This window comes from Ascaphus truei, chromosome 7 (genome assembly GCF_040206685.1).
Source record: "Ascaphus truei isolate aAscTru1 chromosome 7, aAscTru1.hap1, whole genome shotgun sequence".
Classification (NCBI taxonomy): Eukaryota; Metazoa; Chordata; class Amphibia; order Anura; family Ascaphidae; genus Ascaphus; species Ascaphus truei.
Window position 1 is genome coordinate 93,867,440 of NC_134489.1, and position 13,742 is coordinate 93,881,181.

The window sequence follows — 13,742 nt, forward strand, 5'->3', positions numbered from 1 at the left end:
TAGCACGACAATGCTCACTGAGCCTCTTCTGAGGTTTGCCCTGTATCCGAGTCCTTCTAAATTATACTGTAATAAACATAAGATGCTTCCGTTAGAATTGTTTTCTCGTGCTTTTTTTCTTTATTAAAAAGGATAATGATGCATAAAAGGCTATAAACTAATAATTAACAAACTTAAACTAACTGCAAAATCTATTTCACCCGTTGTCACACGATTAATAATGTACTACACATTTTCCCAGTGGTGTGGTTGAAAGTTTATTGGTATTCTGTAGAGCAGGGGCTCAACTCCAGCCCTCAAGACCCCCCCCCCCCCAACAGGTCAGGTTTAAAGGATATCGCAGCTTCAGCACAGGTGGCTCAGTCAGTGGCTCAGTCTTTGATTAGGTTAGAGGTGGTAGGGATTTACACTAGACATTTTACTTTGTTTACTAGAATTCCATATAAGTTCTCTTTGTCTGCAAATAAAGCTACGAGCTACAAATAGTTTTTGTAGACTGCTTCCAACCATAATATATTTTCCCATGGGCATGTGGCAATGTATTGTACATTTATATATATATATATATATATATATATATATATATATATATATATATACCTGTTTAATTACAAATGTAGGCACTGTGGTGATGGAGCAATGGCAATTTTGAATCAGTAGTTCCCACCTTGGATTTTTCAGCCATAAGATGCATTGGTAGAGATGTGGGAAACTTTCAATTTGTCCCTTTGGAGTAAAAAAAAAAAGTGGCGTCTGACTCGGCATTCACAAGTGATTCATTAATTCAATGTGCACTGCAATTTCATTTAATATGCTAAAATAGCTACCTGTAGATTGGCTTAATGCTGAGACTATAAATAGAACATACCATGTTTCTCTCACTGTCTGTTGATATTTGACTGAAAGCTTCCTAATTTGGCAACATTATTAGCCCTTTGAGGCTTTATTAAATGTTTTAGGGAATCAAATTAGGGGGAAAAGATGCTTAACATTTTGTGAAAGTATTGTTTGAAATAGTTTTGCAGATCTCTAAACATGGGCACATAAAGAGAATAGTGATAGAGGTGTGCAAATGTCTTCAAATATGTTTATCCATTTTTGAGGGGGAATTTCTTTAAAATGTTGTGTTACTTCTCAGGAAATTTGCAAACACTCATGCACACGTAGGTGTAATATTATCACCAGATTACTGCAAAATGTTGACAAGTTCACTTGAATTCTGACATTTTTTGCCAGAATTGAACAAAAATAGCACTAAGTGGCAGTGTAGAGAGTGTAAAGTGCAATATGTGTTGGGGTGTGAAACTTCTGTATTATCAAGATTCAAACCTGATGTTAATATGGAAGCCCAGACTGAGCGCACTCCTACATCAGTACCCCCTCCACACTGTACTAAAGACTTCTAATTTAGCCCAGTGTCTAAAGTGGAGACTGTACAGGAGCTCCTCAAACTAAAGCTAAACAATCAATGTGGTCCTGACCAATTGCAATCTAAGGGTACATCCTCGTGTCACTAAATAAGGGCAAATAATGTTACCTTGCCTAATTTGGTTAAGGGTGTTATTTTTCCTTCATTTAATGGGGATTGTCAAAGCTAATCATGCATGCATAAGGTCCGTTAGCATAACCACCATCCTTACATTACCTGTAGGAACGGAGATGATCGTACAGCTGAGGCTCGTTTTCCATGCTCATGCGCATTGGTCATACTGTAAGGCGCGGTATTAAAGTAGCCTTATTAACAGAGATGTTCATGTATGTTACCAAAAGCGAATTCAAATCTTATTATGATATTACCAACGTGTCATATTTACACTTATTATCTTTTTCACTTAATTATAGGGTATATAATATAATAATGATACGATATAATCATATAAATATCTGAAACATGTCTGTTTGGTTCCTCAATAATTTGGGTCATGTAATTGTCTTTTAGCACCCCAAGAAACTTGTTTCCTTTTGTTGTAATGCTAATCCCGTGCCCCAGTCTGTCTGGATTATTAAAATCACCCTATATGAAAACATGACCTAGTTTTGAAGCCTTCTCTATTTGCAAAAATATGTTGGCTTCATCTATCCCACAGATATTTGGTGGTTTAGCATATCCCTACAAACATTGTCTTTGTACTTTTACCTCCATTGCTAATTTCCATCCACAATGTCTCTACATTTTCATCATTCCCTTATAATAGGTTTAAGATCCGGTTTAACATATAAACATACTCCATTTCCTCTTCTATTTGTTCGATCCTTCTGAAAAAGGGAATAACCCTCTAAATAAACTGCCCAGTAATGAGTTTCATCCCACCATGTTTCAGTAATGCTTATGATACCATACTGGTCCCTAGTACCTATTAATTCAAGATCCCCCATTTTATCTGTCCGGCTTCTTGCATTAGCAAGCATGCATTTAATTTTTTTTTACAGTCTGTGCTATTGTTATCTTTACAGTCTGTGCTATTGGTATCTTTTCTGCTTTTCCACTCCTATCAGATTTAGTCTTTAGAAATGTTCTAGTATTATCTGTATTTAATATGGTTGCCTCCTTGCTTGGCCCCATTCTACCCCCATGACCCTAGCTATTTCCCCATTCCTCTGTATTCTGTCTAGTTCATTATCTTTTCTTGTCCCTCTCCTTTCTAGTTTAAAATCCTTAATTTATTTAAATGCAATTTCACTTAATATTTTTGAGGTATATGTCGATATACATTATTGTACACACATTCTACAGTCATTACATTATATACCATATTAGTTCACACAAGCATATCACTTTAATCGCTGAAAAATGTAATATAGTTTAGAGAGGGGGAGCGGAGAGAGAGAGAGGGGGAGCGGAGACAGAGGGGGAGCGGGAAAATTACATCCCGGGCAACGCCGGGTATTTCAGCTAGTATAATATATAGTATATATCTTTTTATGACACGTGTAACTTTTTGTAATTAAACAATTAGGTCCTGTACTCATTGTATTGCTTTTTGGCTATTCCAAGAAATAACTCAATGATAATCAGATTCTGGATGTGAGTAAGTACAGCTTTTGGAAGGTACTAAATATTGTAGCATTTTTATCATGCGCTAACATTAACAGAGGTCTGTTGATCCCGTTGTTAGGTAAACTGCTCATTATCATATAATTTGCATATGAGCAAACCTAATGTCCATACAATTTTATTGAACCACAATTTTTAAAGAAACTGCCAGGACATCATTGCGCTAAGCACCATTAGGGATATGCTTTACAAATATAGATATGTTAAATTGACATTAACTGAATGTTAAACAATTAGCGACCTTCTGAGGATCTACCCCTAAGTTCCAACATCTTGTTGCCCCCGTCATTGCTAAACCAATTGCCTCCAATATCAATTACTGTACATTTTGACTTCCGGCCAAATGCCTAAGGCCCGGAAAACTGAGTTATCATTGTCTTCAAACGGGGTGACAAAGACATTGTTTCAAACTACAGAGCTACCACTAATCTACCTTGGCTCTATTATCCAAGTCATGGAAAAATGCGTTAATACCCCACTAAGCAACTTCGATAAGAAGACAAAATGTCTATGTGAATTCTGATCTGGCTTCCAACCAAATATCTCCACAGTAACAACCATCTTAAAAATGTAGGGATACTGTTGATCATGCTATTAGGTTAAACAAATTCCAATACTCTGGTATTGGATCACATGCTTTAAATGGTTTAAGTCTTATTTATCCGGAATCTAACTACTTTGAAATGACCTGTGGGATCCCCCAAGACACTTTTCTGGGATTCTTACTTTTTTCTGTCTTTATAAATTACCTACAGTACCCACAGTTTGTAAGAAATTCTCTCCATATGTATGCTGGTGATACTGTTCTATATGCATGCAGTCTCAGACTCTGCCCTTGAAAATGTACTGCAAATCTCATTTATCAAAGGTTGAAATCTGGATCACCCAAAACAAACAGTTTTTAAACACTGACAAAACAGTAGCTGTGGTGTTTGGGATGAAGGCTAAAATGTGTATGCTGCACATGACAGAGCTACTGATTAGAATCTGCTCTAACACTAATCTTGTTTCATTGAGTAGCTTTAAATATTTGGGTATTTGGCATGGCTCCAATTTAACATTTGGTTTCCATATTGACAAACTGACATCCAAAATCTATTACAAACTGGGCGTACTTTATAGAAATAAATCCTGCCTATGCACATTAGTCAGAAAGTGCATCATACAGCAGATGCTAATGCCAATTATCAACTATGGGGATATAGTGTATTGTGCAGCACTCCAAATTCACCTCAGCAAATTTGACTTTCTTTACAACTCAATATGCCATTTTGTCTTACTATGTAACTTCAACACCCACCATTGTGATATGTTAACTGAACTAGGTTGGCTATCCCTTGAATCCATATGCAATGTACAACTGTCCTGCCTTACCTTCAAGTACTTTCTGGACAAGTTACCCAATTATCTGAGCAGGTTTCTCACTCTTACTGTACACAACACTTATATCCTTAGATTCGCCACCAGAAACCTGCTTATAGTCCCAAAATTCAATACATAATCTGGTCGCTCTTCCTTTTCGGACCGATCACCTGGCTGCTGGAAGAATTTACCAATCCTTCAAATCAGCTTCCTGTCTAAATTCCTTCAAGGCTTTGGCTTTCCCATTTTAAACATGTTTGTAATTGTAACTTGTAATATTTACTGCCAAGGACAAACCTGAAAATGACAGGTAACTCTCAATGTATTTTTTTCTTGGTAAAATATTTAATAAATACATTTCTTGTAAATGGACTTTGCACAATCACTTTTAATGCTTTGTTAATATATTTGTGATTCATTTTGGGTGGCGGTGGTGGGGGGGGGGGGGGGGGATTTTGCCTGGCTGTGAAAATTCACACATCTTTATTATACAGTACTATTATTTTCACACGTTAAATTCACACATGGTATTATACCATTGTTATTTTTTTTTATAAAATGCTTTGCTTATTAACATGTGAACTTGCTTCATTTGTAATAAAAAGTTAAATGTTACTGGGGATGTGTATTTGTCTCAAAACAAGCATCTTTCTGTTAAAAGTGTGCTAACAAAAGCATTATACATGTGTTCATTAATCAAGGTACATCTCTTGCTAGCCGTCTGCTTCAGATGTACTTACATTTTAGAAATGTGCATTTTTTTTTTTAGCTTTTTTTTCATAAATGTTGCCTTTTTGCATAAGACCACACTTGCTTTAGAATCTATGAAATGATAGAATTAAGGGTTATGAGATCTTGGGTCATATAAAATGTACTTTGCAAAATTAATAAGTATTGTTATTACTTTGTTAGTATAAACTGAAGTTACTACGTTACTAAATCAATAAATATTTCACTAGGTAATAAGATGTGCAGTGTATTCTCTTTTTTTTAAATTCTGAAAAACATCAGTATACTTAATTATTAAAAGACACAATTATGATAAAAACTATTTTCTAAACATGCAACTCTTTCCTCTATTGACTTAATTTTCCATAAGAGAATTGTTGTAGAAGGCAGTATAAAAGTATAAGACAATTTAGAACTATATCTGCATATTCATTATTTTCTTTTTATTAATCAATTGTAGCAAGGACTTGCCAACCTCATCAGTATTCCTGTAACAATGGGCGCTGTATTTCAAAATCATGGCTTTGTGATCGGGAAGATGACTGTGGGGACAGATCAGATGAAATGGAATCTTGTGGTAAGTCTTGGCGCTAACATGAGATGCTTTCTTGCTCACTGATGTTTCAGTTTTGGATGCGCTTTTGGTTCTTAAACATTTTTGCTTTTGGTTGTAGAAACATGATTTTTTTTTTAATTATGGAAAAAGTGCACATTTTAATTTTGTTTTAGCTTTTATGCCCATCTTTAATATATAGGTGCAGTATAATAATAATAGCATGTTTTTGTATAGCGCTGCTACTTTTACGTAGAGCTTTACAGAGACATTTTGCAGACACAGTCCCTGCCCTGTGGAGCTTACAATCTATGTTTTTGGTGCCTGGGGCACAGGGAAACGTGTCCAAGGTCACAAGGAGCCGACCTCGGGAATTGAACCAGGTTCCCCTGCTTCAAACTCAGTGCCAGTCAGTGTCACTGAGCCACTCCTTCTCCCAGTATACAGGGTGTGTGTGTGCGTGAGTGCGCGTGTGTGTATGTGTCACATATCTCTGTCTTGTGACACACATATACACACACAGCATTTATGTATCACATTAAGAGATATACTCACAACCACTTATGACACTGAAACATATTTATCAGATTCTGCAAAAAGTACGGACTACATTACCATACGTGCAATTTTATAGCTGACATTATCAGCCATATGGACATTTTAAATGCTGTTAGATACTGGCTATATATATACAAGAACTACAATCAATCTTGACTCTGAAGCACTACACTGTGGCAGCATTGCCACTACCCCAAACAGAAATATTTATATGGGGGGGATGTGACATGGGAGATATAGTGGCATTGAGGAAGTGTGACATGGTGAGGAGTCTCCTCCAGTGCCGCTGTGTCCTGCCTCCTCTGCTGATAAGATCCCAATGTTAGAGGAGGCAGAACCAAAACAACCTAGCACCTATAGGGAGTGATGATTTAACAGCACAGACCCTGCCTGAGGTTTGGGGGGGCTAAGCCCCTTACCAACAACATACATATCACAGAGTGGAGGTCAGTTACCTTCGGCTGTAGTAGAGGTCTGGAAGTCATTATACTGGCTTCTCTTCACAGTGGTCCAGTGTGTGTCTGAACCAGAGAGACCTTTATACCATAGATTATACATACAATATTAGGCCAAATAAACATATCTAACATTCACTTTCATCATTAAACAACATATTATAGTTAATCCCTTTAATAAAAGAACCAATAATATGAATTTGTTGTTGTGTTTTAGCCATTTATATGTTCCACTATATATTATATAAAACATCAAACATTCCTAAACTCAGTCAATTAATATGAGTACCAGTTAAGACCGTCCCTTTTCCCTTGTTAGCTGTTTGTAGAAATAACGCAAGGCTGCTCCGAGTTTAGAAGTAAGTAAGGGCAGCTTTCAGCAGGTGCTAAATATTTTTGCGTTATTAGCATTATGGTCCGTTCAAATTGAAGGTTTCCTTATTTTTAAAGAAAGTGGCAAAACATCATAGCATTAAACAGCTTTGGGGATATGGATACAGTAAAGTTTGATATCATAACCTTAAAAAATTAGCGACCTTCTGAGGATCTACCCCTTGAGAAACAACTAGGGGTGAACCAGGAGCAGGAGTAACTGGAATGATGTCACCAGTAGACAGTTAAGCCTTTGGACCAGAGAAGTAACCACACAATGGTGGATTGGACAAGATTAATTTATCAATAAAATAATGATTGTTACATCAGAATGATACTTATACATTATCCAATTACTTTCAACCTTTTAATCTAATCAACCCACAATGGTTATTGAATACTGGCTATTTAATTCTCCATGTATTTGTTAACTTTTGCAAAATAAAATATTTGATCTTAGTTGTTTTGTGGGCTTCATTCATTTCTGATTACATAGAAACATGTTGTTCTTTTATTTGGAGTGAGAATAGAACTGCACAATGTTTAAGATGAAAGAATAGTTCTATACCTATTTGTAGACCAGTTTTTGAGCTTTTATGCCTGCTGTGGATTTCTTGAAAAGCCACAGAAAAAAAGTACCTAAGAGCAATGTTTCAACTGAAATATATATATATATATACAGTGGTTGACAAATCACCAAAAAATCTACTCGCCACACAAAAAAATCTACTCGCCACCTAGTACCAAACGTGTGCTGCTTGGGCCAATATTTACTCGCCCGGGGGTTAAATCCACTCGCCCGGGGCGAGCAAATGTATAGGTTTGTCGAACACTGTATATATATATATTAATTAAGGTTATGGTGGGTAATAAAAGTGACAAAAACCCTCCACAGTAAAGCATAAAGCAACTGTAAATATTACTGTATGTTCATTTGCATGTCTTAGATAGGTCTGTAACCCTGTATCTCCCCATTATCGCCCAGCATACAGTGCTTCCACTGCAGCAAGGGATTCTCGGAAATGACATGCAAATGAGCACTCAGTGCCACCTTTTGTCTCAAGCTCATATTACACAAGCAAATCTTCAAGCCAATGCATGCTGTTTTAAACACAGCTTTTAGACAGAGGCTGGGATGAGATGCAAAGCCATTAAACCCACTCACAGACATGTTTCAACCTTGATGGGTATCATCAGTGTGAGGTTGGTTGTAATGGCTAAACTGGTTTTGAGACTATAGACTAGGTAATCACCACAATTATTAAGGTTATGGTGGGTAAAGAAAGTGACAAAAACCCTCCACAGTAAAGCATAAAGCAACTGTAAATATTACTGTATGTTCATTTGCATGTCTTAGACAGGTCTGTAACCCTGTCTTTCTACATTATCGCCCAGCATACAGTGCTTCCATTGCAGCAAGGGATTCTGGGAAATGACATGCAAATGAGCACTCAGTGCCACCTTTTGTATCAAGCTCGTATTACACAAGCAAATCCTCAAGCCAATGCATGCTGTTTTAAACACAGCTTTTAGACAGAGGCTGGGATGAGATGCAAAGCCATTAAACACACTCACAGACATGTTTCAACCTTGATGGGTATCATCAGTGTGAGGTTGGTCTTAATGGCTAAGCAGGTTTGAGACTAGACTAGGTAATCACCACTATTATTAAGGTATCCATCTATATGAGTATTGCTGGCTTATAAGAATTAACTATCAACTATATGTTTCTAGTCTTATCCAGACATAAGAATATAGATGCATTTATAAGTTATCATTTATAGAAGTATCTCTGGCTTATAAGAATTAATATAATGGTACAGGCAAAACTATTACTTAAGGAAATAGATGTGTAGATATGTGTTCCAATAGGATACACATCCACACATTCACACCCTGGTTTATAAGAGCTATTGACACAATAGAGATGGCTTCAATCAAATAAACAGAATTTATTAGAACAGCAACAAAATATAACAATTACACGGTTGTACTAATTATACTTCCTTATAAGGTTTGTACTTATTACAGGCCTAACAAAACAATACAATACAGTTCATCCTATCTAACAATACATTGATATAAAACACATAAATATACATATTTACAAGTGCACAAGAATTATGATAATAATTACCTTACATGATGTCTGTTGGAATGCCAACAGGTCTTTCTGAGCTCTCCCTCCAAACTCTTCTCTAACTAAATAATACCCTGTCTGTGGTTTAAATGTGTTTCCAAACCCATTAATTAACATGTAGGGCAATTCTGATTGGTTGAGGAAATATGCTCAAACTAAATTATGTCTGTGTTTCTTTGAAGTTGATGAGAATTCTTAGTAATACCTGATCTATCATATGATCGTAATAAAGGCTGGACGTGTCAACAATACCAGAGGTTTATCTGATTGGGGATGGGTATCTGTTTCTCTGGGGTCTAAATGTTTATTTAGGAAACACAAGTCTTGTTTTGAAGTTCTTGGGAAAAAAACAAAATAATGTTTATTACCAGGGTGTGGAGTAAACAAACCTTTTGTTTGTCAATTTCTCTCCTTTTTTGCATCTCAATGGAATGTGTATCCAGGTGCAGATATCTACTACAAAGACAGTTTTCTCATTCCTGCACAAAAGCAAATATCTCGGGTATCAATATAGATATATATATATACATATACAGGCATACCCCGCTTTAACATACGTAATGGGACCGGAGCATGTATGTAAAGTGAAAATGTACTTAAAGTGAAGCACTACTTTTTTTCCACTTTACGATGCATGTACTGTACTGCAGACATCATATATATGCATAACTGATGTAAATAATGCATTTGTAACCAAAATAAATACAGTAGGCTTTATAGAAAGAAAATCTTTAATGTCAGCTGATTTTTTTCTTACTAGTGCCCCCACAAAATACATACCAAAAAAACCCATCCCTCTAAATACATGTAACCCCACCCCGCCAATACATATTAAAAATGCCCCCACCAATACATTTTTAAAAGACCCACACCGCCTCAATACATTTTTAAAAGACCTCCCCATATAAATATTTTTAAAAAATCGGGCCGCACGGGTACAATCATATCTCCTCCAGCACCCCTCATATCACCCTCCCCTGCATCTCCCTCATATCACCCTCCCCTGCATCTCCCTCATATCACCCTCCCCTGCATCTCCCTCGTATCACCCCCCCTGCATCTCCCTCATATCACCTCCCCCTGCATCTCCCTCATATCACCCCCCCCCCTGCATCTCCCTCATATCACCCCCCCCCTGCATCTCCCTCATATCACCTCCCCCTGCATCTCCCTCATATCACCCCCCCTGCATCTCCCTCATATCACCTCCCCCTGCATCTCCCTCATATCACCCCCCTGCATCTCCCTCATATCACCTCCCCCTGCATCTCCCTCATATCACATCTCCCTCATATCACCCCCCCTGCATCTCCCTCATATCACCACCCTCATATCATCCCCCCCTGCATCTCCCTCATATCACTCCCCCTGCATCTCCCTCATATCACCCCCCCTGCATCTCCCTCATATCACTTCCCACCTGCATGTCCCTCACATCACCCCCCACCTGCATGTACCTCACATCACCGCCCACCTGCATGTCTCACATCACCCCCCACCTGCATGTCCCTCACACATCACTCCCCCACCTGCATGTCCCTCACACATCACTCCCCCACCTGCATGTCCCTCACATCACCCCCCACCTGCATGTCCCTCACATCACCCCCCCACCTGCATGTCCCTCACATCACCCCCCCCACCTGCATGTCCCTCACATCACCCCCCACCTGCATGTCTCACATCACCCCCCACATGCATGTCTCACATCACCCCCCCACCTGCATGTCCCTCACATCACCCCCCCACCTGCATGTCCCTCACATCACCCCCCCACCTGCATGTCACTCACATAACCCCCCACCTGCATGTCACTCACATCACCCCCCACCTGCATGTCCCTCACATCACCCCCCCCATGTCCCTCATATCACCCCCCATGTCCCTCATATCACCCACCCCTATGTCCCTCACATCACCCCCCATGTCCCTCACATCACCCCCCCATGTCCCTCACATCACCCCCCCATGTCCCTCACATCACACCCCCCATGTCCCTCACATCACCCCCCCATGTCCCTCACATCACACCACCCTCTGCATCTCCCTCCTCCCTTTCTTCCCCTACCTCAAGCAGCGTGCAGGTTGCGAGCGGCAGAAGCATGGCAGTCAGGGGCGGCACACGCACGCTAGAGCGCGGCTCTGAGCGGGCTCGGGGAAGTGATCGGAAGAACCGGGGGGAGGGAGTGATCGGAAGAACCGAGGGGGGAGGAGTAATCGTAAGAACCGGGGGGGAGTAATCGGAAGAACCGGGGGGAGGGCGGGGGGGAGTGATCGGAAGAACCGGGGGTGAACGGAATAGCCAGGGAGAGGGTAAGGTGATCGGAAGAGCCGGGGAGAGAGGGGGTGATCGGAATAGCCAGGGAAAGGGTAAGGTGACCGGAAGAGCCAGGCAAAGAGGGGGGGGCGGGGGGTGATCGGAATAGCCAGGGAGAGGGGAAGGTGATCGGAAGAGCCGGGGAGAGGGAGGGGGGTGATCGAAAGAGCCTGGGAGAGAAGGAGCCGGGGAACGGAAGAGCTGGGGGAGCCGGGGAACGGAAGAGCTGGGGAAGCCAGGTGAAGTAAGAGCCAGTTAGAGGAAGAGAGGGCACACCGCCGCAGCACGCACACGGCGCCCCCTGGTGTCCGTACTCGCGAAGCACGTGTACGTACACAGGGGGAAAGGTGCAATTTAAAAAAAATGTACATACTTGCGAGTGTACGTAAAACGGGCGTACGTAAAACGGGGTATGCCTGTACATATATATACATATACATATTTATATATATATATATATATATATATACACACACACACACACACACACACACACACACACACACACACACACACACACACACACACACACACACACACATATATATATATACATCCACAGCAGCACAGATTGGGAAGAGGATGCTGTGGGGTGGAGAGGAAGGTATAGGATGGCACAATGACAGGCAGGGAGGACCATTACAACAAATTATGATAGTGTGTGAGAAACCCCATGTCTGCATTAAGTCCACTTGTTTTTTTTATCATTCTGAGCTCAAATGTTTTCCGTTCTTGGCGGCATTTGAACATTCCATTGAGGATTTTGATTTTTAAATCATTTATGGAATGATCTGGTAGTAAGAAATGATGTCCCAATGGTGAGCTGTATCTTCCTTCTTCATGGTGTAGTATAGAGTGTCTGTGCATATTCAGTCTTCCTTGCAGTTTTTGGCTGGTTTCCCCAATGTAGCATCCTTGGTCACATTTGTTTATATGATTCAATGCAACAGATATTATATTTTTCTATGTGTTGTAGCGCTGTTTTATATATATATATATATATATATATATATATATATATATATATATATATATATATATATATATATATATATATAGTCAGTGCACACAAAAAAAATATTTTTGGAGTGGATGCTTCTGCTAATGTACTAAAATGTATTATGTAGAAGGGTCATAAAAGCAGACACTCTAAGTGGTGCAATAAATATGTATTTCCTAGCTCAACATTTCGGCTTCCCAATGGAGCTCTTGAAAAAGGCTCCATTGAGAAGTTGTAACATTGTGCTAGTAAAGATACATTTACTGTACCATCTCTCATGACACACACATATAGATATATATATATATATATATATATATATATATCACAACAAAAGAAGAAATATATTAGCGCCAACCTATCACTATATAAAATCTCTATAGAGTAAAAATATAAATAAAAGTGAAATGGAAAATGTTATTACAAATAAAAGTAAAAACCCCTATGCTAAGCACAGTGGATGTAGTAAATTTTTTTTAAAATAATGAACCAATAAAATACATAATAAAAAATCAAAAAAGAAAATGTCCAGGTAAATATATGTAAAAGATATACAAATCCCAAAATGTTCCAATTGCTATCCAAAAGAGTCTCTGCAGCCCGAATGAAGGGAACACCACTTCCTTAGGATATCTACAAAAACACAGAAAAAACAGGCGCACTCATAGCGTAAAATTGTATAACAATAAATTTATGGAGTAAGGGATAAAAATGCACACTCACAAACAAAGCTGAAAAAAATGCGTTTTTGAGTACAACTCAGCCCGTTCAGACGCAGGAACCCAAGGAGGAGGACTTCGGTGTGATGTCCACGGTGTGTCTTGCCACAATAGCCCCTCTAGGTCCTGGCAGGGACCGAAAGCCACGAGGGACGCCGCCGTCCCCTCTCTCTGGTGCTACACAGAGCATACACTGAATAGAGTCTCGCGTGAACTAGATGATGTCAGCGAGGTTTCAGCCGGGGAGAGTTCACAGTGTAAACAGGAACTCAAATGTCTGAATGGCTGGTAGCAAAATGCTAGCAAAGCAGCAGGAGTGCAATAATGTAGATGAGTGTAAATAAAATATATAAACTGGACAGTAGGCTCCACAGCAATCTCTACGCGTTTCGTCTCAAGCGAGACTTCATCAGGAGTTCCCTCGTGGCTTTTGGTCCCTGCCAGGACCTAGAGGGGCTATTGCGGCAAGACACACCGTGGAC

General features: G+C 39.4%; 1 protein-coding gene across 1 annotated transcript in view; it reads left to right on the forward strand.

Moving 5' to 3' along the window:
- Positions 1–13,742, forward strand: part of LRP1B (LDL receptor related protein 1B) — a 1,102,312-nt gene that overhangs the window by 622,151 nt on the left and 466,419 nt on the right. The window contains exon 18 of the mRNA XM_075610066.1: positions 5,607–5,723. Within this exon, the coding sequence (XP_075466181.1) occupies positions 5,607–5,723 (117 nt within the window). The remainder of the gene's footprint in view (positions 1–5,606; positions 5,724–13,742) is intronic.